The sequence below is a fragment of the Piliocolobus tephrosceles genome, chromosome 10, assembly GCF_002776525.5.
Source record: "Piliocolobus tephrosceles isolate RC106 chromosome 10, ASM277652v3, whole genome shotgun sequence".
NCBI classification, from domain to species: Eukaryota; Metazoa; Chordata; class Mammalia; order Primates; family Cercopithecidae; genus Piliocolobus; species Piliocolobus tephrosceles.
Window position 1 is genome coordinate 54,719,002 of NC_045443.1, and position 23,805 is coordinate 54,742,806.

Sequence of the window (23,805 nt, forward strand, 5' to 3'; positions counted from 1 at the left end):
TTCCTTACAGTGGTTCTGTCCCTGCAGCCCCCGAGGAGAAGCCCCCTAGGGTCGGGGGATACCGAGCCAGAGTCTGAACGTATGGAGGGAGATCACAGAAGGGATCGCGAAGATGAGGTCCTCGCCTGGGCTCTGCAGCCCGGTAAGAAGCTGGGGGTGGGGTGGGACAATTTGCTATCCTGCGCCAAGTGGCGAATTCAAAAATATTCTGCTTTTATTAGCATAAAGTTCGCATCTAATTTGCATGAGACCCATTTAATCGCAGAGACCTCCACTCTTCTCGCCCTCGAGTCCAATGTGTGTCCCCCATCCCAGTCGGTCCCGAGCCCCCGCAGGCAGAGTGTCCCCGCGCCCCACCCCTGGCCCCTCGCCAGCCCGGGCTCCAGGACTTCGCCTTAATTGGCGATTAGTCTTAGCTGGAGTCCCGGGGCCTGGAGGAAAGAAGGGTTCTGAGAGAGGGCGGCATCTGGGTTGTGTTCACCCACAAAAGACTCCCCATACACGCACCCTGTACCGGGGGTCCTCTGTCCACGCGGCAGGGGACAACCCCAAACCCAGAACGTCTTCGCACAGGCCAAGGCCCCATCCACCGAGTGCTCCTTCACCTCAGAGGCCAAGGGGAGACCTGGGCAGACCCTGCCGACAGGCTGAACCCCGACCCCAGCGCTCCAAAGAGCCCGCGATGCGGGAGGGAGGGGACCCCGGGGCGGGGGAGCCCAGGCTGGGGAGGGGAAATAGCGCTGGGGACGTGGAGTGGGAACGTGGTGGTGCCTGGGGGAGGGGCGATCGGGGCGGGAACCCGGCGCAGGCAGGAGGGGGAACGCGATGGAGAGGGCGGAGCTGGGCCGCAGAGGCCCCGCCCCGTGGCGGCCCCGCGGCCAGGCCTGTTATTCAGCTTGCCGCTCCGCTGGGACCCGCACAGCGCCAGTGGCTCGGGGGTCGGCTCTCGCCCCCTCCCAGGCCTGGGCCTAGAGCCACCCCCAACCAGAGGCCGGAGACAGCTGGAGCCGCTGCCGCATCCCGGCCCAGCCTCCCCTACCATCCCTCCCACTTCCACTGGACATCTGGACCCTGGGCCCCCGCACCGACAGGGTTCCGGAAACCCTCCCCGCCCAGCCCGGCGGCCGGGCCCTGCGCCTCCCTCTCTCTAGAGCCCCCCAGCCCGCCTCAAGACTAGACTTCCGCCTACCCCTGGACACCTCCACCCGGTCCCCTCCCTCCCCCACTCCCACAGCCTGGACCGGGGTAGGAGGGAGGGGGGGTGTGCGCCCAGCGCCGTCCCCGCCCCGCCCCCCGTGATTCCCCCTGCATGGCCGGCCCGGGTGGGGGACGCGGGGGGGCCCGGGCGCCATGCGGGGGGGGCACAAAGGGGGTCGCTGTGCCTGTCCCCGTGTGATCCGAAAAGTGCTGGCAAAATGCGGCTGCTGCTTCGCCCGGGGGGGACGTGGTGAGTGCCAGGTCGAAAGGGCCCAGTGTTGAGTGGGGGGCGGGCTGGGGGTTCAGGGCATCTGTTTGCCCTGGCCCTTGGGATTTAGGGTTGGAGACTGTATGCGTTTTCCAGCAAAGTGATTTCTTAAGTGATCCCTAAGGTCCCTTCTGCCTCCCAATTTCTGTTAGTTCAAGTTATGGAAATTGGGGAAGGGGCAGGGAACTCATCTCTTTCCCTTAGTCAAATGGGTTTGAGAAAAACCCATCCACAATCCCGTTAGGCCTAGAACCGATTATCTTTCCTCAAACCTTTTGCTAAGAATCTACTTCTGAAGAGGGACAGGGGAATGGAGGAATGAGAATGAGGTGGTTCTACAAGGGGCTTTATAAGGAATCACAGCTCTTCTGTCCCTGAGCCCAGGCCATAGATAACCCTGATGGACCCTCCTCACTGGCCTCCTCTATTGGGTGTACGCATGTGTTGGGGAGGTGGGCTGCAGAAGTCTTTTCTTTTTATAGTGATTACTGCAATTGGTGGAGGAGGGGACTGGGAGTGGCAGATGGACCCAGCTCATCCTCCCCCCTTCCCAGAGAATGGTCTGTACCCATTGAAAGGGGGAGGGTTGTAGGAGAGCAGATGGCCACCCCCAGCTTCCAGTGTCTGCCCAGATGGCTGCCCCCACCCCCATATCTATGCTATGCTCAGGATATGGGGAACCTCCACATGTAACTGGGGGTTCCAGGCCTGGAGAGCCAGGTGTTTACCTTACTGTGCTTTCTCCCAGGGGTGCCCTGGTGAAATTTTCTATCCTGGGGGCAACTCAAATGAGGATGGCAAGAGAGTGAGCCCTTGGAGAGAGAGGCTGAGCATCATGGAGAGAAGACCCTGGGAGTTCCCTGGGGACCCTGAGTCTGGAGCTGGGGCAAGGTCTATCACCTCCTCTCTTTTTCCTCCCATTAGAATCCTATTCCATTGCTGGCAGTGAGGGGAGTATATCGGCTTCTGCTGCCTCCGGTCTGGCTGCCCCCTCTGGCCCCAGCTCTGGCCTCAGCTCTGGCCCCTGTTCCCCAGGCCCCCCAGGGCCCGTCAGTGGCCTGAGGAGATGGTTGGATCATTCCAAACATTGTCTCAGTGTGGAAACTGAGGCAGACAGTCGTCAGGCGGGACCATATGAGGTGAGCGGGGAACGGCACCAAAGCACGTGGGACATCTATGAAGGACACTGGCAGAGAGGGCAGGTTGGGGCCACCCAGCTACCGTCCCTGACCTCTGACACTTGATTTCTGGCCCCCAGAACTGGATGTTGGAGCCAGCTCTAGCCACAGGAGAGGAGCTGCCGGAACTGACCTTGCTGACCACATTGTTGGAGGGCCCTGGAGATAAGACACAGGTGTGAGGACAGGCTCTGGGGAGGCTCCTTTCACTCAAGGGGCATTCATTTGCTCACCCTAGGATGTTCTTTCCTTCCAGCCACCTGAAGAGGAGACTTTGTCCCAAGCCCCTGAGAGTGAGGCGGAACAGAAGAAGAAGGCTCTGGAAAGGAGTATGTAAGTGTCCACAGCCCTTCCCTGCAGTTGCACAACTTCCGGAAGACTGTCCCTCACATTTTAGATGGAATTTCCTCCAAGGTTGGCTATGATGATGAAGGGGAGGAGGGAGGAATGGGATGAACTAAGGATGAGCTCTGACGCTGAAGTGGGGGCCTCCTCCTGCTTTCATCCTAGGTACGTCCTGAGTGAACTGGTAGAAACAGAGAAAATGTACGTGGATGACTTGGGGCAGATTGTGGAGGTAGCTCCCTTTACCCCTTCCCAGCCCCTTCTTGCCTGGCTTTCCATTTGCCCAGGGCTATTTTCAGAAGGTGCCTAGGTGCTCCTCTGTCTCACCTCTCAAGTCTCCCCACTCCTGGACCTTCCTACTCTGGGGGCAGGGCGGCTCCCACCAGGGAGGGGGAGGTGGAACACACCCTGGATATGTGTACAGGCGCACCATTAAGGTGGGGAGGGGGCCACCACATGCTTATGACCCAACCTCCACTTTCCCACAGGGTTACATGGCCACCATGGCTGCTCAGGGGGTCCCCGAAACTCTTCGAGGCCGTGACAGGATTGTGTTTGGGAACATCCAGCAAATCTATGAGTGGCACCGGGAGTGAGTGGTGGAACCCTGACAGCTAGTTGCTGGGGAGGGGCCCTCATCTGGTTGTCCCTGTATCTCAACATCAGCCCATTGCGACTTAAGGAATGTTTGGAGAAGTTTTGTAGGGCACACTACCAGGGCAGACAGCTCGAAATTGCGGGGAGTGGGCGAGGTGGGGGTTCTGAAATGTATTTGACCTGCCCTTCTCTACCAACCACTCCAGCTATTTCTTGCAAGAGCTACAGCGGTGTTTGAAAGATCCTGATTGGCTGGCTCAGCTATTCATCAAACACGTGAGGCTTGAGGGGGCGGGGCTTAGGAATGGGCTGGGAGTCTCTGGAGATGTGTCTTCCCTCCTTGCCCACCCTACTCTCTCTTAAACATTACCCCTGTTAGGAGCGCCGGCTGCATATGTATGTGGTGTACTGTCAGAATAAGCCCAAGTCAGAGCATGTGGTGTCAGAGTTTGGGGACAGCTACTTTGAGGTCAGTGGCTGAGATGTCTTGGTGGGAAGGAGAACAGAACTGGGACTTTCCAGGCTGCATAACCACCCTGTCCCTGTCCCCAGGAGCTCCGGCAGCAGCTGGGGCACCGCCTGCAGCTGAACGACCTCCTCATCAAACCTGTGCAGCGGATCATGAAATACCAGCTGCTGCTCAAGGTCAGGACCCCCTTTTTCCTGGGGGCACAGCTGGCTGGCACAGCCGTTTCATCATTCATCTCCCCAGGGTTCTTAAGGCTCCCCCAGACTTCCTGAGGGCCCTCACTGGTGTCCTCAGGGGAGGATGTGAAAGCTTCTAAGGGTATCCTCACGACCTCCTTGAGCATTTCTTCTCTCTGTCTTAGGATTTTCTCAAGTATTACAATAGAGCTGGGATGGATACTGCGGAGCTAGAGGTGAGGACCCCAGATCTTCCAGGACACACCATGTGCTCCTTATCCTCCTAGGCTATCATGGGTTCCCCCAGCCCCTTGGGTGGTTTACAGCTGTCTGGTTTTTAGGGGGAGGCTGTTTGGGGTTGAGACACCGTCTGAAGAGGCAACTGGCTCAGGAGGCCTCTTTCCCAATAATGACTCTCTTCACCCAACAATGTGCCTCCCTCACCTGTATCCCAGCAAGCTGTGGAGGTCATGTGCTTTGTGCCCAAGCGCTGCAACGATATGATGACGCTGGGGAGATTGCGGGGATTTGAGGTACGGAGACAGGGCAAGAAACTGGAGGCCCGATGCTCTTCTGCCCCAGCGCTAGCACTCCGGAAGTCCTTATGGGGAGTTGTCTTCTCCTGGGGCTGACCCCATGGTTGGTTGGTTGGTTGGGCATGTCAGGCGAGGAAGGGAGGAGCAGAGAATTGCCCTTTTTCTTGTTCTTTTTCCAAGGCCACTATCCCTTTCGTTTCAGGGCAAACTGACTGCTCAGGGGAAGCTCTTGGGCCAGGACACTTTCTGGGTCATCGAGCCTGAGGCTGGGGGGCTGCTGTCTTCTCGAGGTCGAGAGAGGCGTGTCTTCCTCTTTGAGCAAATCATCATCTTCAGTGAAGCCCTGGGAGGAGGAGTGAGAGGTGGAACACAGCCTGGATATGTATACAAGAGCAGCATTAAGGTGGGAAGGGGGCCATGAGAGAGGGCTTGGACAGAGAAGGCATGAGGCCTCTGAGAGGATGTCTCAGAGGAGCCAGAGAGGGCCTGAGGAATCTGGGGGCTGTCTCCTATCTGCCAATTCAGGTGAGCTGCCTGGGACTGGAGGGGAACCTCCAAGGTGACCCTTGCCGCTTTGCACTGACCTCCAGAGGGCCAGAGGGTGGGATCCAGCGCTATGTCCTGCAGGCTGCAGACCCTGCTATCAGTCAGGCCTGGATCAAGCATGTGGCTCAGATCTTGGAAAGCCAACGGGACTTCCTCAACGGTGAAGCTTTCATCCTTTCTCCCTGATGTGTTCTCTCAGCCCCTTGACCTCCTGAATCCCTCACTGCCCAGTCTCCATGGCCTACTCTCTGACCATGGCCCATCCCCTTTTCTACTGCTAGCTCAAAATTTGATAGAATCCCCTAAAACCCCAAGCAATTTACACTGGCTGACAGGGAGGGAGGGCAAAGTAGGAGAATGATACAGGCCCTAGGGAAGAGACCTGTCTCTGCAATAACCCTCCTGTTCCTCTCTTTGCTCCAGCATTGCAGTCACCCATTGAGTACCAGAGACGGGAGAGCCAGACCAACAGCCTGGGGCGGCCAGGAGGGCCTGGAGTGGGGAGCCCTGGGAGAATTCGGCTTGGAGATCAGGCCCAGGGCAGCACGCACACACCCATCAATGGCTCTCTCCCCTCCCTGCTGCTGTCACCCAAAGGGGAGGTGGCCAGAGCCCCCTTGCCCCTGGATAAACAGGTATGATGAAGAGAGCTCCCTCATTGTAGGGATAAAAAGGGGAGAGCCTCTCTTGTTCTGGGACCCCAAGCTCCCTCCGCATATCATTCCTTTTATCTGGTCCTTCCTACTTCCTATCCCTTACCCTTCTCCCCTCTATTTTAACTCTGGAGAAGCTGATAGTCTCAGACAGTGTAAGATATCTGGCAAGAGGAGGTGGCTTGGCTAGGGACTTAAACTGAAAAGAGAGAAGTGAGGGTAGATTTCTGGCCTTTTTAATCCCCTGACTTGAATCTTTTCTTCAGGCCCTCAGTGACATCCCTCAGGCTCCCCATGGCTCTCCTCCAGTCTCTCCAACTCCAAACACCCCTCCCTGCCAAGCCAGACTTGCCAAGCTGGATGAAGATGAGCTGTAACTGGTGAAAACCATGGGGATGGTGCTGACTCAACTGCCTATTCCCCAAGAAGCTTCAGGGCAGTCTTTCTGGCACTGCTCCAGAATTCTTCCTTCTTGGTGTGTCTGGAGGAAGGGTGGGCAAGGCTGGGAGGGATATCAACTTGGAGGAGAGCACCTAGACCCAAGGACTTTTTTCTGCCCAAGGAACACAGTTTCCTTCAGCTCCCATCCCTATGCATGCATCATGGTTCCCCGAAAAGGAGGATATGTGGGTGGGTGGGAGGGCTGGGGCAAGGGCCAGATAGAAATTATTGGTTTTGTTTTTTAATTTTGTTTTTCCTGTTTTCTGAGAATAAAGGTTTTGTTATATCACTGAGGCTGCTGTCTTGGCAGAGGGAAGGGGAGGCCGTAGTGGGGGTAGGTGGGGTGGAGTGATATGAAAGAGACCAGTTGGCCCCAGCCATTGGAGGAGGGGGTCTGGTGAAAGGAGAAGGGGACAGGGTGTAAGATAAAAGATGTTGCTATCTTTGTCCCTCAACTGCAGTTGCAGCAGTTGAGGGACAAAGACTGAGGCATGGAACCACTGGAAAGCCCTAGATTCTTCTTCTTCTTTTTTTTTTTTTTTTTGTAGAGTTAGGGTCTCACTATGTTGCCCAAGCTGGTCTTGAACTCCTGGGCTCAAGTGGTCCACCTCTCTTGCCCTCCCAAAGTGCTGGGATTACAGCCATGAGCCATTGCACCTGGCCAGCCCTAGATTCTTGATGTATCATCTTTACCCAGTCCTTCTTTTTCCCTACCCACCCTCTCGTCTAGACCCCACCAGAAAGCCCAATGCAGTGTGACTTCTCACTGTTCCCCCAACACCCAGATACTAAAGCACAAAATGCCAATGTACCTTTGCTTCTGAGGCTGCCATGTTCAGCTGAGGGAGGATGGGAAGGTGGAGAGGATCCTGGGGGCTGCAGCCTTTTCCTGGCTCTGGGTCTCCTTATCTTTGCTCTCTGTGAGGTCATAAGCCATGTTCATAGTGAGCAGAAGGGGATTCTTCTTCAAGCCATGGACCCAAGAAGGGACAGCCCAAGGGGATCTTCGCCCCTCCCAACTTCTGGGAGAGCTGCTGGACCAGAGGGAGCCAAACATTCAGGCAGCCATGTCCAGATGCCGTCCTGGGTCCTTATGCATCTCTGAGTCCACTGTATCCATTGGTCCCTTGGGCTCAGTCACGTGTACTTGGGTTTCCTCAACAGACAATAGACTGCTGGGGTGGGAGGGTGAGGAGGAGAGCTGGAGCCTCCCTGTGGGCCCGAGGTCCCTTTGGCCAACAATAGGGGGAGGGATTCCTAAGGGGGGGACAGGACGTAGCGCCTAGATAAGACTTCTGTGGAACAATAGGAGGAATTGAAGAGGGGAGACCCACCCTCACTGCACCCCACCCCCAGGGCTTTGGGGTCATGGACTGGGGGACCAGAGGATCATGGGGAGGGGTGCCGAAGATTCTTGCCAATGGAGGAGGGGATCGTGGCCAACAGCAGGATTCTGGAGTTAGAATCTTTGTATTTCTTTAGGAACCATAGGTACACATGAGGTGGGTGACTGACTCCTTTGCACTTAGTTTAACCACATATGTCCATGTATGTGCTTTTGAATGCCTACTTTGTGAACAGCATTTGCTTTTTTTTTTTTTTTGAGATGGAGTCTCGCTCCGTCACCCAGGTTTGAATGCAGTAGCTCCATCTCAGCTCACTGCAACCTCCACCTCCTGGGTTCAAGCAATTATCCTGCCTCAGCCTCCCAAGTAGCTTGGGATTACAGGCACCTGCCATTATGCCCAGCTAATTTTTGTATTTTTTAGTAGAGACGGGGTTTCACCATGTTGGTCAGGCTGGTCTCGAACTCCTGACCTCAGGTGATCCACCTGCCTCGGCCTCACAAAGTCCTGGGATTACAGACATGAGCCATTGCCCCTGGCCTGTGAAAAGCATTTGAATGTGATAAATGGTGCTTCCGTTTTTTTGGCTCCTAAGAAAAAAATTTCCTGTGGGTTCAATATTTCCCCTGAGGCCCTGAACTAGGCCCAGCCGCTCCTCACAGAGGTGTGGGTTCTGGTTCTGTCATTATCCCTGTCCAATCAATACATGTGGCTGCATTCCATGTCAGTAGGACATGAAACTGCTTCTTGGAGCCAGCTGTGCCCCATGAAGATGTGGGTCTGGGTGAGGTGTGGGACGGGTGCTGAACTTTATGTTCTGGCTGGGAGAATGTAGCGGCTCAGGGAAGGACCCAAGAGGAACCAGCCTCTCTCCGCCCAAGGTGCGGATGGGGAAAGGAACTGGGAGTGAAGTGAAAAGTCTAAGGAGGGGTAAATAGCGGGTGTTGAGTGTCGGGGTGCGCTTGCCTTTCGGCTTCTCTCTCTCTAATCTCTACACAATTCCACAGCCACCCCAGAGCCAGCGATTGGATCCGGCCAAGGATGTCTGCAGAAACGCCTAACATAGAGACTCTCCCTCTCCAAGCCGCGGCTCTCGCCAGACTGGAGAAGGTCCTCAAGAGAGGGTGTCCTCAGGGCCGGATTGGACCCTGCTTCGTGGGAGGCGGGACTCAGGGCTTAGCTGGCGGAGGAGTATTTAAGACGGGGCGGAGTTGAAAGTGGCCAAGGGCGAAATGAGCGGGATTCAGGGCACCAGGACCTACCCAGGCGCGGGGGACACCTCTGACCTTAAGTACCCCTTGGGAACCAGGCTCAGGGAAGCTCTCACCGAGGTTCGGTTCCATCAGCTCTTCGGGGGCGAAGAGCAGGAACCGGAGCTACCTGCGGAGCGTCGCTTTTCCCGGCTCTTCGGGCTGTGGAGGCTGCGGGCTCGCGCTTATTCCGGGACGGGGGCGTGGCGCCTGCTGCTGGCTCGGCTGCCCCCGCTGCACTGGCTGCCCCATTACCGCTGGCGGGCCTGGCTGCTCGGAGATGCGGTGGCCGGAGTGACCGTGGGCATCGTGCACGTGCCCCAGGGTGAGAGGCCTTAACAGCAGTCTGTCTGGAGCACAAGCTCTAGAGGGCTTCGGGGAGGAGGAGGCTTAGGGAGCTGGGAATCTGGGAGCAGATGGTGGGTTCCTGCCGCTGCGGGTAGGAGAGAGGGATATGAGGCCAAGTTTGGGGTAAGGACTGTGGAGCTCCATCAGATCCCCACCCCCACCTCCCCTCATCTGCACAATCCTGCAAGAAGCCCTGGACAGGTTCTGGCTCAGAGAACTGGAGAGAGGCACAACGTCTGGCCCCCAGGACTTGGCCACAGCGTTCCTGACCTTGTCTGCCCCATGATCGCCCACTGAGCCCCATTAACCCCTCAGTTCCCTCATGAGGCATGATTTAGCATCCTCGATGCCAGCCCCTAAGAGTCTGGGAAGGGCGTTTAAGTCCTGGAGGTTGGACAAGGCCCCCTCCGCACAACACACCTTTCCATCCACTTCTATCCCAGGTATGGCCTTTGCTCTCCTGGCCTCCGTGCCCCCGGTGTTTGGACTCTACACTTCTTTCTTCCCAGTCCTCATCTACAGCTTGCTGGGTACTGGGAGACACCTGTCCACAGGTGAGTGACCAGGAACTTCCAATGACTCTTCTTCCCTGTGGGATGAAAATGGACAGGGGCTGTTATTTGCCTTCTTCCTCATTTCCCTGTTCACCTCTCCCGTCTTCACCTCCCTCCTTGCCCAGTCCTGCCAGGAAACTGACCTAGGCAATGCTTGCTAGAGTGGGTGCAAAGAGGTGGGAGTTTACCTGAACTTTTTTTCGCTATGAAATTTGGTTAAAATGAACATCTCAGGGACTTGAAAGGGGAAGAATAGGTGCATGGTCCCCAAAAGGGGCGCGCAGTAGGCAGAGAATCTGCAGGAGGGAGTAGTTTTTGCCGGCTGGTGCAGCTCTTGGCGCCCCACAGTCTTGACCGGGCAGCAGCCTTTTTGGAGAGCAGAGTCTGGCAGCAGCATCTCGGCCCCAGGGCGTGGAGCCTGAGCTGTTGTCCTGCCCAGGGCTGCACAGCTGGTGATGTCTGTATTTGTCCCCGGGCTGCAGGAACGTTCGCCATACTCAGCCTCATGACAGGCTCGGCCGTTGAGCGGCTGGTGCCAGAACCCCTTGTGGGGAACCTCAGCGGAATCGAGAAGGAGCAGTTGGACGCTCAGCGGGTTGGGGTAGCCGCAGCCGTGGCCTTCGGGAGCGGGGCGCTGATGGTGAGGGAGGACCCGGGGAGGATCCCGGGGGATCCCTGCTGGGGGGCCCGGGAAATTGGGCAGGGGGAGAGGGAGGGACCAGCCTTCAGCTTGGGTTCGGGAGGGCGGAGGTGCGCGGGGTTGGTTTGCTCCTCCTCTAGTTGGTGACTGCACGTCTTCTCCCCCGCAGCTGGGGATGTTCGTGTTGCAACTCGGCGTCCTGTCCACCTTTTTGTCCGAGCCTGTGGTCAAGGCGCTGACCAGTGGGGTGGCGCTGCACGTGCTCGTGTCCCAGCTGCCGAGCCTCTTGGGGTTGTCCCTCCCGCGCCAGATCGGCTGCTTCTCTCTCTTCAAGGTGGGGATGGGAGAAGAGAGGAGAAGGGGCTTCTAGAGGTCCCGGGAATAGGGAAATTCGAAAAGGGAGGAAGGCCGGAGGGTGAAGGGCTAGTGTGTGACAAGGGCGCAGGAAAGGAAATTGGAGCCACGTGGCTGACCGAGGGCGCTGCGGAGTTGGAAGCCCTGGTGGCACTGGGGAGAGAGGGCCTCGCTCTGGGGGGCCCGCGCCGGGGCGCATGAACGCTGGCAAGGGGCCCTCTGCTCACAGCCCCTGCCCGCAGACGCTGGCCGCCGTGCTGACTGCGCTGCCCCGGAGCAGTCCGGCCGAACTGACCATCTCGGCGCTCAGCCTGGCGCTGCTCGTGCCGGTCAAGGAATTGAACGTGAGATTCCGAGACCGGTTACCCACGCCGATCCCGGGGGAAGTCGTCATGGTGAGGATGGCCATGCGCGCCGGCACCCTGCCCGCCCAGACCCTGCGGTCCTGTGGGAACTGGCCGCTGCCGCCCCCTGGTGGAGTGCAGAGAGGCCACGGAACAGAGGGCCATCTCACACTCACTTGCCCTGGCCTCCTGCAGGAGGATGCTTTGACCTTCCACAGTCCCCCTCGACACTGTCCCACGTCTCTCACGGAACACCCCCTACACCTCTTGGAGTTCCTTCTACCATCCTACAGCGCTCCCTTGAGGTCCTGCTGGTCACAGCACTTTCTCTGACGCCTGTCCTCACGAGGGTCCTTCCCTGTAATTCACAGTGCATCTTCCTCTCCACCCTCCACTGACATTTCTCTCTCTACCCCACTAAATAAACGTTCCGCGTCTCCACAGATGCCAGTATATCACTAGATATCGTCCAGCTTCCCTCTTTGGAAGGCTCAGTGGCATCTTTTCATATCCACCATCTTACTTTGGTGGCTCCAGCGCTCTGTGGCCTCAGGCATATGTCATCCCTCTTTCCCAGCTCCACACTCCAAATCAGTTGTCAGGCCCCCATCCCAAACACATCCCTGCTCCCCCAGGTGCTGGGCTCCTGCAACCAGCTAGACCTGCATTATAGTCCTCTCTCATGGTCAGCCCCTTCTAGCTTCTGCCAGGGACCCCATCTCTTCCCATGCCTTCATTTTGCTCTCTTTCTCAGGTGCTTCTGTCCTCCGTGCTCTGCTTCGCCTCTTCTCTGGACACAAGATACCATGTCCAGATAGTGGGGTTGTTGCCTGGAGGGTAAGACAGAATGAAAAGACGCCAGCTTTCTCTTCTCCCACCTCTCCCACCTAACACTTCTTATCTCCACCCCCTATTTTCTTTGCTTTCCTTATCTCACTGAAGCACCCAACTCCTCCTCACCATGGATCCCTCCCTCTCCAGATTTCCCCAACCCCTCCTCCCCAACCTGGCTGAGCTGCCGAGGATTCTGGCTGACTCGCTGCCCATCGCACTGGTTACTTTTGCGGTGTCTGCCTCCCTGGCCTCCATCTATGCAGACAAGTATAGCTACACTATTGACTTCAACCAGGTGGGATTCTGACTGTGGACCCCAACCCTCTCATTTGACTTCCCACCATGCCTTTGTCTCTCCCACTTCATCTCACTGCATCCCTCCAGGAGCTCCTGGCACATGGTGCCTCCAACCTCATCTCCTCCCTCTTCTCTTGCTTTCCCAACTCGGCTACGCTGGCCACCACCAGTCTACTGGTGGCTGCTGGTGGGAAAACACAGGTAAGAGGGCATCCTTGAATGAGGAGAAAGGATGGGCCATCCAGGCAAAGTGGTGGTGCTGGAGAAACAGGTGGAAGATGGTTAGATACCCAGGTGGCACCTATATAGAGAAGACTGGGGATCTGTGAGAAAGGGTGAGCAAAGAGATGGAATTATAGATAGGAGAGATGGAAGATAACAATGTTCCAGTAAGACCTTTGTAGGCTCTAAGCACTGAAAAAGTTTATGGTGCCCCAGATGTGGTTCAAAATAAAAACACAAAACTATAAAATAAACTTGAGATAAAATTATTTTTTTCACACAATGACATTGTCTTTTTAAAAGGAATATCACATATCAAAGTCTTCCCCTAATATTTTTGGTTTCCCTTACTTTGCTGGTGCCCTAAGCACATGGTGAGCCTGCTTATAGGGTAACCCAACAGTGGCTTTTAAGGTGGAGGTGGGCTGCAAAACTGGGGAACTTGAACAACAGACATCTACAGGGAGATTGGTGAATAATGGGCATTTAATTAATTGGGGGGAGGGGAGGGTTAGATGTGAATGGCAGAATATTAAGAAGGGGTATGTGTGGAAGGAGATTTGGGAGAAGGGAGACTTCTGAGGAAGGTAAGGCAGAGTGGACAGGGAGACCAGCTCTCATGTGGGGGTGGGAGACTCCCTTTTTTTGCTCCTGTCCCTCCTTCCCTCTAGCTGGCAGGCCTCTTCTCCTGCATAGTGGTCCTGTCGGTGCTGCTGTGGCTGGGGCCCTTCTTTTACTATCTGCCCAAGGTAAGGAGCAGAGGAGGCATGAGCATGGCTGGGAGGGGTGGCGGTATTCCAGGACATGGAGGTAGTCAGCCCACCTCTTCTGGCTCAAGGCTGTCCTGGCTTGCATAAACATCTCCAGCATGCGCCAGATGTTCTTCCAGATGCAGGAACTTCCACAACTATGGCACATCAGTCGTGTGGACTTTGTGAGAAATGCCATTACCCCCAGATGGCCCCCTCCCATCTTCTTAGCATCCCCAGCCTCTGCCCTGAACCAAAGCTAACTGTCCTGGTCCTAAGTTCTGCAACCCACCCACTCCCCCAACAAATGTAACTCCTAATACGCTTTACTCACAGGCAAGGGAAAGGATGGGGTTTGAACCCTTTGGACCTGAATATTTGTAACTTCCCAACTGGTGCAGGTCATTACCTTTGGGGTGTGTCCCATTGAATCAACCCTGTTCTTTCCCTCTGTCATGCTTTCTGCTTCTTCCTGGGTCATCTCTCCCCATCACTTGCCTTGGTAATCACTGCCCTGGATCTCTGTCCCCAGCAGTGATGGCCTGCCTTTTCTTTTGGGCAATCCACCCTTATCCCTGTCCTGCAGGCTGTGTGGATGGTCACCTGGGTGGCTGTAGTGACCCTGAATGTGGATTTGGGCCTCGCTGTGGGTGTAGTCTTCTCCATGATGACTGTGGTCTGCCGCACCCAGAGGTGGGCATAGAGATGAGTGGAGTTGAGGTCAGGGCAGGGGAGAGAATGAGGTGCTTGGGGTGACTCTCCAGCCAGGCCAGGCTAAGCTGGAAATCTGGCTCCACCTTCTTCCCTAGGGTGCAGTGCCTGGCACTTGGACAGGCTGAGGGAACAGAGCTCTACAGGCCACTCAGAGGAAGCCACAAGGTGGGTGGGCTGCAGCCAAAGAAGGAAGCGAAGATTAGCCCCAGATGTTTCTCTGACCCTCTGACCTCTTAGCTCCTCCAGGTCCCGGGGCTCTGCATCCTGAGCTATCCAACGCCGCTGTACTTTGGGACCCGTGGGCAGTTTCGCCGCAACCTGGAGTGGCACCTGGGGCTTGGAGAAGGAGAAAAGGTGAGGGAGCTTGGTTTAGGAGTAATGTGGATCCTCGGGGAGTGGGAGGCAGGTGGGCGGTCTGAGGGGGATCCTTGTGCTCAAGGGGTGCATGTTCATGCTGTGTCTCAGTTGTGGTGACTGCCCTTCTTTACTCATAGGAGACTTCAAAGCCAGATGGCCCAACTGTTGCAGGTAAGATGGGGTGACAAGAAGGAAGATTTGGACATGTTGCATGGTGGCACCTGGGTACTCCTGTCTTCTCCCATTCTAGTTGCTGAGCCTGTCAGGGTGGTGGTCCTAGACTTCAGTGGTGTCACCTTTGCAGATGCTGCTGGGGCCAGAGAAGTGGTACAGGTGAGGGAGAGGGCAGGTTGAGGAGAAACCCCTTAGCATCTCACTCGTACCCTCTGATCTTAACCCCTTTGCCCCATCCCTGCAGCTGGCCAGCCGATGTCGAGATGCTAGGATCCGCCTCCTCCTGGCTCAGTGTAATGGTGAGATGTGTGAAGAGTGGGGCCCAGTGCCTGGGCAATGACTGGACACCTGCGGGAGGGAAAAGGACCCGGTGTGGACTTAGGGTCTCAGAGCCTGACACCCTCCCCACATAGCCTCGGTGCTGGGGACACTGACTCGGGCAGGACTCCTGGACAGGGTGACCCCAGATCAGCTGTTTGTGAGTGTGCAGGATGCAGCTGCTTATGCCCTGGGGAGCCTGGTAAGGGGCAGTAGCACCAGGAGCGAGAGCCGGGAGGCACTGGGCTGCGGCAAGTGAGGCAGGGGTAAGTGGCTGGAGACTCAGGGAGAGGGGTTTGGGAAAGGGTCTGCGGAGGAAGATCAAGAAGAAAAGGGTGGGGATGGAATGAATAGTGGATTGAAGACCAACTCAGGGAGCCCAGGCTGAGCTATGGGTGAGGAACTGAAGAACTCAGATCCCTAAGCAGATGGGGTACCCGTGAGAGGACTGCCACATTTCATCAAGGGAGAGGGTGCCTAATCTATTTCTGACATGTCTCCTCTCATCTCCAGGAGCTCACTGACCCAAAGATTTGCACAGTGTGGGTCTGACCTCATCATGTGGAGTGCAGAGGGCCCCGATGACATGTGTGTGATGAAGACCATGACCTTGAGCTCCCTTACCTAACGTAACTAATAAAATGAAGCTGAGTGCTTTGGAATCCATGAAGTGAGTCTAGGTGTTTGCACAGGGACTCTGGTGCTCCGTCTTTTGTGCCCACAGCATTGCAGAGACACAACTAAGAATGGCTTTCACCATGTGTTCACCGGCCCTCACCCCAGCCCCATTGCCGCAAGTTATCTCTGTGGGGGTGGGCCTGGAGCAGGTACACAGAGTACTGGATCTGAAGATGCGGGTGAGGGGTACAGTCTTGGGATTATGTGTTGGGGAGCTTCCCCACCCCCTCAGTCCCAAGAAGATGAGAGGACAGTGTTTCCACCTTAGTTCGTAGAGTCCCCCTGGGCTCTTTGGCACTTGGAAAGTGATCCCCCCATTTCCTGCCCCATGAGAACAGGGAGGGGGAGAACTTGGCACTGGCTGTGGGAGAGGTTATGGCTCCACCAGGCCTCTGGGCACTCGAAAAAGGAGGGGTGTCACCAGGACAACCCCTATTCAGCATAAGGTTCTGAAAAGGAAGAGTGAGGAACTAGAGGCTCAGCGACTGCCAGTAGAGTGCTCACAGGGTGGGTGGGGTTTGTTGGAAATTCCTGGCAGGGACAAGGAAGCAGGCCCAGCCTGAGAGTCAGAAATCCCCTGCGGGCCATCACTGGGAGGTCATGCACTGCAGCCGGTGTTTGAAGAAGAGCAGCCGGTGTTTGGCCATCTGGCTCTCATCCAGTGATCCTGGATAACGGTACCGGGCGTAAGTCTCTGCCCCGGCATCCCTTGATGTCCAAGGCAGCTTCAATTTGGATGCATGATCCACCACGACGTCGGAGCAGGAGCCAACCCGAAGGGAACCAAGCCCATCCAAGAAGAATTCTGGGGGTGGAGGGGAGTACACAGTGAGGGATCCCAAGGGTGCAGAAGGCCGACCGGTAAGGGAGAACTCTCAAATTTAGGGTGTGGAAAGTGTGTGTGCAAAGGCTTGTTTCGAAGGACCTTGAGCAAGTAAATCAACTCCCTGGGTCTCAGTTTTACTCTCGTGTAAATGGAGTCAATATACTTGTGCTTTGAAAATGGAAAAACCTACCCCCACTCCCAGAGGTTAAATAAACGCCAGATGGGTTGCACCGCCTATGGTCTGAACTAGGGGAAGCGCTGGGAGTAGAGTAGGGGTGGCGGAAACAGTGACGGGGAAGCTTACGGGGGCGGGGAGGAGGGGCCCAGCGGTTGTGCCAGGAATAGAGATTTAAAGGGTATGCGGGGCTGGAAGAGGGTGGGAGCTCTGTCTGTCGTCCAGGTGCAGGTCTTGGTAAATCATTGCAGAACTGTTCTAGGGTTCCCGGTGGCGGCTGGGCGCGGGTGCAGCCCAGGAGAGGCGGGTGCGCCAGCTCTCTGTGGGGTTCCTGCCAGGGTCGACCGGGAGGGGGCGCCACTCACCCAGATGAGCCACGCGGCTGAGGCGGGGGTCGAAGCCGACCTCGCGCACCTTGTCAGTCCGCGCCAGGAAGAAGTTAACCACGCCGTCGGTGACCACGCAGCCTGGGAAGCCGACGAGCTCGTGGTGGAAGCCGCGCCTTTGCCGGAGGCAGTTCCCGAGGCCTGGGGCGCCGGGCTCCACGCTCAGCAGCTGCCGGTAAGTGGTGGCGAAGCCGGAGATCTCTCGCACCGCGCCCCCCACCTGCAGGGAGAGGGAGGCTGGCTCCAGGCAGCCGGGGATCGGGCACCCGAAGGGGACACGGTCTGCGCTCTGGTGCCTTCGGGGGTACCCCTGCCCCATCCTCTTCCGCTTCACCCCTGCAAGACCCAGACAGTCCCCAGGCCCCACTTCGTGGTCCTCTTTCTGTCCCAGGGCTGGCTGTTCCTAGCCGCAGCGTCCCCGCTGTGGCCTTAGCCTGTTCAAGGCCCTTCTCCACCCACACATCCTGCGGCCCCTGCCCTACCAGGTCCAGGGGCGTCCGCTCCAGCACGTCCACAAGCCTCTCCAGCCGCGTCCGCGCGGTGAAGACGAAGTCGTCGTCCACCCACAGCACGTACTTGGTGGTTACTTGGGACACGGCCAGGTTCCGGCCTGCGAACCAGCCCTGGCGGAAAGGTGTGTGTGGTTGGGGAGGCTGCAGAAATAGGACATGGCCCTCTGCCACCTTTCTCTCTCTCCCCCGACCCTTCTCAGCTTGTATTCTTCTCCAGACTTTTGAGTGCTTTCGAATGGCCAGGAGCTAGGTAAAAAAATGCAGATCCCCCACAGAGGTTCCAAGTCAGTGGTCTCGGAATGCGTTTAATTTCTGTGTGCATTTATTTATTCATTAATCAGCTATTTTATTGAATGCCATTATGCACTAAGCACCATTCTACGAATGCAGAGAGAATTTCCTGCTCCCACGAAGCTTACATTCCAGGAATCCTCATGCTTAACAGGCACCCCATGATTCTGAGGCAGGTGGCCCTCGAATCAATACCCTGGAGGCTGCAGATTGAGGGCGCACCCACTGCGGGAGTCCTCTGGCCTGCCGTTCAGCCTGCTAGCTGCACACCTTGCCGAAGGGCATGAGATAGTGTTCCACGTAGGGGCCACTAACGCGCTCTGGCTTGTCGCTGTCGTCGGCGATGACCACGGTAACCGTTGGGTAAAAGCGGCGGATACTGGTGATGAGAGCCCGTAGCCGATCATAACGGAGGAAGGTCTTGGTGGCAATCGTGACTAGAGCGCTGATGTTGTACTGGGCTGAGATGGAGGGCACAGGGTTGGGTGTAGACAAGGCGAGTTGGGAGAGGGGAACAGGTAGATATCCCCTCCCAGGACTGCCTTCTCCCTACTTGCTCCCCACCAATGCTGGATCTAGTATGTCCCTGCCCCTACCAGCCTCACCTCCCTGAGGTAGAGACCCAGGTGGGTACAGCCGAGGGTTGGGTGGGTGTCTTATGCGGATGGTGAAAGCAGCCTCATGTCCCTCGGTGGAGAACCGGACTGGGAAGAAAGGACATGGCGTTTGACCCTGAAGGGTGGGACAACATTCTGTTTTCAGCCAATCAATATTTAAGTGCCTACTCTGTGTCCTACCTTTCTAGGCCTTGGTGGAAAAAAACACAAGGTTCATACCTTCATGGAACTTACATTCTAATGGGTAGGAGAAAAACAATAAAGAAAATTTTAAGTAAAAGCTAACCTTTATTGAGCACTTACTATGTGCCAGACCTGTTAAAAAATTACCTTAAACATATGAACTCATTTTATCCTCATGATAGCCCTATTAAGTAGATTCCTACAACAGAAAAAGAAGCTGAGACACAGAAAAGTAACTTGCCACATTTACACAACTATTAAGCAACACAACTGATAGCAACCTAGTCAGTCTGGTGCCAGGCTAAGTGAATTTAAAAATTCAGATACTGGTAAGTATTGAATGGAAAATAAGACAAATAAGTAATGTAATAGTGAAGAGAAGACATTTGAGCTGAGATCTAAACGATAAGAAGGAGCCAGTCTGCAAAAATCTGGGGAAGAGCATTCCAGGCTGAGAAAACAGCAAGTGCAAAGGCCCTAAGGTCGAAGCAAACTTAGTGCAACAAACCAGCTTTGGGGAGAAGGAGGGCTCTGAGGCCCCTTTTGCTGGAAGAGAAATGGGAACTCAGGAAAGTAAAGGGCTTTGCCATCTAGTAAGGGGTGGGTTGGAAATATAGTCTTCTAACTCCTTAGACCAGTCTCTTCCTGGGGCCCCCATGGTTGGCCTAAAGGGGAGACACACCCAAAGCTCAGGTTTCCCTCTGGCCTACTCCAGCCCCAGATGAACAAAGGCCCCTTTTCTCCCTCTCTGGCCCTGCTGGTCCAGTTGAAGCACCCATTGTGTGGCAGGACAGCTCTGGCCATAGCCCAGATGCCTCCCATGCCCTCTGCCATTTGCCCACTCCGGCCTTTCCGGTTCTTCTCTGTTTGCCCAGCCTGCCCCTCTCCCCACCCAGGCCTCGCACCTGTGTCTGCTGTGTTGGTCTGGTAGCTTCGGCTGCTGTAAGTGACCAGTTGTAGTTGCCTGTTGAGTTGGTCCAGCCCTGGGCTGACAAGGGTGAGATCTGCCTGCCCCTCTCCAGTGAGAGTCACTCCAGTCACTTCCCCTGCCACGTCCCAGGTGCCTAGGGAGGCAGTCAGGTTTACCTAGGAGGAGATTGGGGAGTGCAGGGTTAGGCCCCAGACCCACTTCTTGCCTCCCTGATTCGTCCATCCTTCCCTTAGTAGCCCTGCCTCCTTCTCAGCATTCTTGATGCCTACTTGGCCTCCTTGCCTTCCTGTTTTCTCTCACCTGGTATACCTCCTGACCAGAAGCTGCCTGAAGGCTCAGCCCTAGGAGAAAGGAGGCGGGGATCAGAATCACATAGGCAGCCCTGAATTCTTTCTCATTTTCTCTCCCTGCTGTCACCACACACAATAGAGAACTTTCCACCCATTCTTCTCATTAAGGCCTCAGCAGGGCACACTGTAACATAGCCTACAGTGACTGATTTTTGAACCCTTCCCATCAAAGCTTGCCCTATGGCCTGCCCTGCCCACCACCTAACCAATGGTTAGTCAGAAAAGAATAGATTCTTTCCCCCAAAACTCCCCAGTTACAGTCTTCTGAGATTCCTAGAGTCCCTTCCGTCCTCACCTCCCACCTTATAAGCCCCCTTTTGAGCTTAAGTCCCTCTTTCATCAGAGATTCCCATCTCCCATTCCAATCATCTCCCATTCTTCCCCACCCAGCCTTGGGCTCTGCCACCCCCATTGTGGCTGAGGTCATCCTCTGGGACCCTCGTCCCTACCTGGCACCAAGATGCTCCTGAGGGGCTGAACTTCCACACCTTGTAGGGGGTACTGGAGCGGGGAGTTGGCAGGGGCTATGAGCAGTTGGTCAGCTGGGGACTGGCTCCTGGCAGTGGAGGAAGGAGAGGACAGAGCAGAGTCAGGGGGAGAGGGTCTCTCCCTCCCGGCACAATCACTGCTCTCCCCCTGTGGAGTCATGCCCTTCTTTTAAGCTGGTACCTTGACAGAAAGGCCTGGAACTCCTGCTCTCTTGTGGCAGAGGCAGCCCTCAGCTCTGCAGGGTCAAAGGCCTTGGTGAGGTCAATGGCTCGGACTTGTTTCTGGAAGGGGAGGGGGAGGCCCCCCCCACTGGACTCACAACTGCAGTTGTTCCAAGCCAGCAGCCTGAAGGGGGTAGTAAGGGTCATCAGACCCAGCTACACAGCTCCATTCATCCCATAAACACTGACATAGCACCCCACACCTTGGCCCTGAAATTCTATCCATCTAGGATCCATCCCCTTAAACGCTGCCCTTCAAATAGTCTTCGGGAGGGGGACCAAGGATTGGACGACCTAGCCCCTAAATTTGGATTTTAGAGTTGTAGGACAGGGCCAATTACTAGGATTTCAGGAGCTGCCTACCCACCAACCAGGAGCCCACCTGGAGTCTCTTCTCATACCTGAAACAGGACCTCAGGGAGTCTTTCAGGGCCCTCCCTTGACTGCACAACCTCCCACGCCCATCCCCATCCTCATCCCCATGGCAAGATTCAGGGAGAACAGATTTTCCCCAGTCCAAGCCTCAGCAGCCTCCCACTTCCACCTCCCACTTCACTCCACACAACCCGTTAGGAGAACGCAGGCATCTGAGCCCAGCGGTGGAGGAAACAAAAGCCCCCAGACCATCCCCAGCAAGCGCCGCGCTGCGCCGCCGCGGTCGGCACTCACCCCACTACTTGCTCCTTGATCCTGACCGGGATGTGTGCGTAGCGGGGCTCAGGAGCAAGATCTGGCAGCTCGGGCCTGCGGGGGCTCTGCGGGGGCGCCCACGGCGCAAGAGGTGCCCGGAGGCCGGGCGCGTCCCGGGTGCTCGCGTACAGGAACCCCAGCGAGGCGCAGGCGAGCAGAAGGACCAGCGCGCACAGGGCCCGGCGGCCCAGCCACATCCTAGGTGGGAGTAGGGTGGGGAGTGAGAAAGGGAGGGAAGAAGGGAGAGCAAGGGATGGGGCCCTTGGCCCCCGCGTCCTCAGAGGCTCCTGCCGGCTCCCAAGAGCGCTCTCCACTCTACACATCGCGCTAGGATTTGCACTGCCAGCCGCGGTTTTCTCGGTGCCCCTCCCCTCACTTCTCAGGCCCCAGGGTCTCCCGGCCTCCTTTCTTCTCGCCCTCTCCCGCATCTCGGTTTCCTCTCACACCCGAGGCCTGGCATCTTAATGCTGAAGACATTTGGATGCCGCGGTTTCGACGCGGCCGTGCGTGAGCTTTGGAAAAGCCCCGCTCTATTAGGGCAGTGGCAGTCCCGAAGCCCGCAGCCCGCCCTGGCCGGCGGGCCCCCCACTCCTCAGTCCGAGCATCACCTGGGCTGGGGTGGGCTGCGGAGGGCGGCTCCACACCTAGCCTGTCAGGAAAAAATGCAGAATCACGCCCGTGCTGGCGGGCGCCCCCGGCGGAGGTGACCCGATGAGTGGCCTCGGGAAGCGGCGCGGGGGACAGGGTGGACCGGGAAGCGCGCCTCCTCCCGCCTCCTGCTCCGCCCCTCATCCCCCGCCTCGGGCACTGACCTGTCTAATGCTCTAAGGCAGCCGCAAAATTTCGGTCCGGGCTGTGCCGGCTCTCTGCCCCCGCCTGAGGGTCCTCATGGGGCTAGGGGCTGATCGATGGGGCAGCTGGGCGTGAGCCTGAGGGTGTGGGGGACCCTCCTGCCTCTGGAGCGAGCCCGACCCCTCCCGCCTTGGAACTCTCGGGGCTTTTGTGGAGCGCGGCTCGGTGGTGGTTCTGGGCGTTTCCTGCCCGGGGGCGGTTGGCGGGGCGCGAGGACCAAGTTAATAGTCCGTTGCACCCCAGCCCCGGGGGCAAAGCCGGGGATCCCTGGCTCCGTGTCCCACTGGCAGCGCAGGGAGGGCTCTGGCCGCCTCCCGGCTCTTCGCACCGCAGCGCAGCACAGCTCAGCTCCCGGCTGGTTGCGGCTGCTTCGGCTCCGCGCTGGGAATGCGAGCGCCCCGGCGCCTTCTAGTGGGCGCGGAGGAAACTGCGGGGGCGAGGAGCAGACGCGGGAAGGTCCTCGCTCGCAACCCCCAGCCCTTAGCCTCCAAACCCTGGCATCTCAACCGCCTGCTCCCAAGACCAGCCATTCCGTTGCCGGCTCGTTCTGAGCTTGTAGGCAAGGATGGGCAAATAAGGGCTTTGGGAGGAGGTAGGGCGGGGGCGCGCTAAAACCCACGTCAAGTTTGAATGTTAGGGTGAAGATAAAAGAAACAACCCCTGGAAAATAAACGCTCTGCCTGGCTAACAAAGACTGATACACAGCCTCCCTCTTCCCCTCCTCCCCCGCCCTGCCCCTCATTATTTAACAGACACTCGAGATACACACTGGGTAATTCAAGGGCCTATTTCCCCAAACTGCCGCTTGGTGCAACCTTGCAGGAGGAAGGGAACCCCAGAGAGGCCAGATCGGCGGTAGTTCTGCCTGGAAGCCTTAGGTCATAGACAGCCTGATACTTCACACTGCTGAGAATCAGAGTTCTGTGGCTCCATGGTTCTAATAAAAGATGCATCAAGATTCAATAGGAAAAAAGGACATAATAAGAAATATAAAACATTATGAAAATATGTGTGTGTGTGTGGTTAATTATTGAATGAATGAATTTTATACAAATAAATGACTAAAATCAGCTGGGGGAAAAGTGGAATCTCTACCCTTCTTACACCAAAATTCCAAATCTATTAAATATTTTAATATTAAAGGTGAAGTCATAAAAGTAGTGAAGAAATCATGAAACTCAGCACAGTGGCTTATGCTTGTAATCCCAGCACTTTGGGAGGCTGAGGCGACAGGAGACCAGGAGTTCAAGACCATCCTGGGCAACATGGTGAGACCCCTGTCTCTACAAAAAATTTAAAAATTAGCTCAGCAAGGTGGCTCACACCTGTAGTCCAACTGCTCAGGAGGTTGAAGTGGGAAGCTTGCTTGAGCCCGGGAAGTTGAAGCTGCAGTGAGCTGAGATGGTGCCATGGCACTGTAGCCTGGGTGACAGAGCGAGACTGTGTCTCAAAAAACAGAAATTATGGAATTTTTGTTTTGTTTATGGTCTTGGAGTAGGGAAGAGATCTCTAAGCCAGATGTAAAGGGAAATATTAATAAATCTGACTATATGAAAAACGTGAGTGAAGAAATTAACATAAACTAAATTTGAGAGAGAAATGACAAACTGTGAAAAAAGTATTTGTAACATGTAAGACAGGTATACTTTATCTGGTTGGTGCCCCCAGCGGTGATGACCAGGAATGAATTATGAACC

At 56.2% G+C, this 23,805-nt stretch overlaps 3 protein-coding genes and 2 long non-coding RNA genes across 7 annotated transcripts; 2 read left to right on the top strand and 3 right to left on the bottom strand.

Annotated features, from left to right (window-relative positions):
• The first annotated feature begins 862 nt into the window (after window positions 1-862).
• On the top strand, window positions 863-6,695 carry ARHGEF25 (Rho guanine nucleotide exchange factor 25). Its single transcript, XM_023210663.3, has 15 exons — window positions 863-1,447; window positions 2,390-2,604; window positions 2,724-2,819; window positions 2,900-2,976; window positions 3,154-3,220; window positions 3,477-3,580; window positions 3,792-3,861; window positions 3,965-4,054; window positions 4,138-4,230; window positions 4,416-4,466; window positions 4,686-4,763; window positions 4,969-5,169; window positions 5,292-5,472; window positions 5,736-5,947; window positions 6,232-6,695. Exons 1-15 carry the CDS (start codon window positions 1,351-1,353, stop codon window positions 6,340-6,342), a joined length of 1,743 nt encoding a protein of 580 aa, XP_023066431.1. The 5' UTR covers window positions 863-1,350; the 3' UTR covers window positions 6,343-6,695.
• On the bottom strand, window positions 1,796-7,500 carry LOC111541799. The gene is made up of 3 exons (XR_002731369.2): window positions 7,219-7,500; window positions 4,675-5,109; window positions 1,796-3,169 (listed from the first exon to the last, which is right to left on the bottom strand). It is a non-coding gene; the product is annotated as an uncharacterized LOC111541799 (long non-coding RNA).
• A 360-nt stretch (window positions 7,501-7,860) lies between these two features.
• On the bottom strand, window positions 7,861-11,354 carry LOC111541798. Its single transcript, XR_002731368.1, has 4 exons — window positions 10,093-11,354; window positions 9,080-9,939; window positions 8,193-8,292; window positions 7,861-8,082 (listed from the first exon to the last, which is right to left on the bottom strand). It is a non-coding gene; the product is annotated as an uncharacterized LOC111541798 (long non-coding RNA).
• On the top strand, window positions 9,359-15,573 carry SLC26A10 (solute carrier family 26 member 10). Its single transcript, XM_023210664.1, has 14 exons — window positions 9,359-9,904; window positions 10,387-10,544; window positions 10,714-10,878; window positions 11,141-11,293; window positions 11,997-12,079; window positions 12,224-12,371; window positions 12,461-12,574; window positions 13,267-13,344; window positions 13,434-13,529; window positions 14,296-14,412; window positions 14,553-14,586; window positions 14,666-14,760; window positions 14,834-14,888; window positions 15,003-15,573. Exons 1-14 carry the CDS (start codon window positions 9,673-9,675, stop codon window positions 15,164-15,166), a joined length of 1,692 nt encoding a protein of 563 aa, XP_023066432.1. The 5' UTR covers window positions 9,359-9,672; the 3' UTR covers window positions 15,167-15,573.
• Window positions 12,846-22,499, bottom strand: B4GALNT1 (beta-1,4-N-acetyl-galactosaminyltransferase 1). 3 transcript variants are annotated; one of them, XM_023210666.2, is made up of 11 exons: window positions 22,069-22,499; window positions 21,236-21,454; window positions 20,526-20,690; window positions 20,306-20,412; window positions 19,807-19,847; window positions 19,481-19,661; window positions 18,381-18,479; window positions 18,046-18,236; window positions 17,455-17,595; window positions 16,952-17,192; window positions 12,846-16,390 (listed from the first exon to the last, which is right to left on the bottom strand). In XM_023210666.2, exons 2-11 carry the CDS (start codon window positions 21,451-21,453, stop codon window positions 16,173-16,175), a joined length of 1,602 nt encoding a protein of 533 aa, XP_023066434.1. In that variant the 5' UTR covers window position 21,454; window positions 22,069-22,499; the 3' UTR covers window positions 12,846-16,172. The 3 variants fall into 3 exon arrangements, with proteins under 3 accessions (XP_023066434.1, XP_023066435.1, XP_023066433.1); XM_023210667.3 differs by lacking the exons at window positions 20,526-20,690; window positions 22,069-22,499 and adding an exon at window positions 21,865-22,003; XM_023210665.1 differs by lacking the exons at window positions 20,526-20,690; window positions 22,069-22,499 and having other exon boundaries at window positions 16,173-16,390; window positions 21,236-21,684.
• Window positions 22,500-23,805: the final 1,306 nt, after the last annotated feature.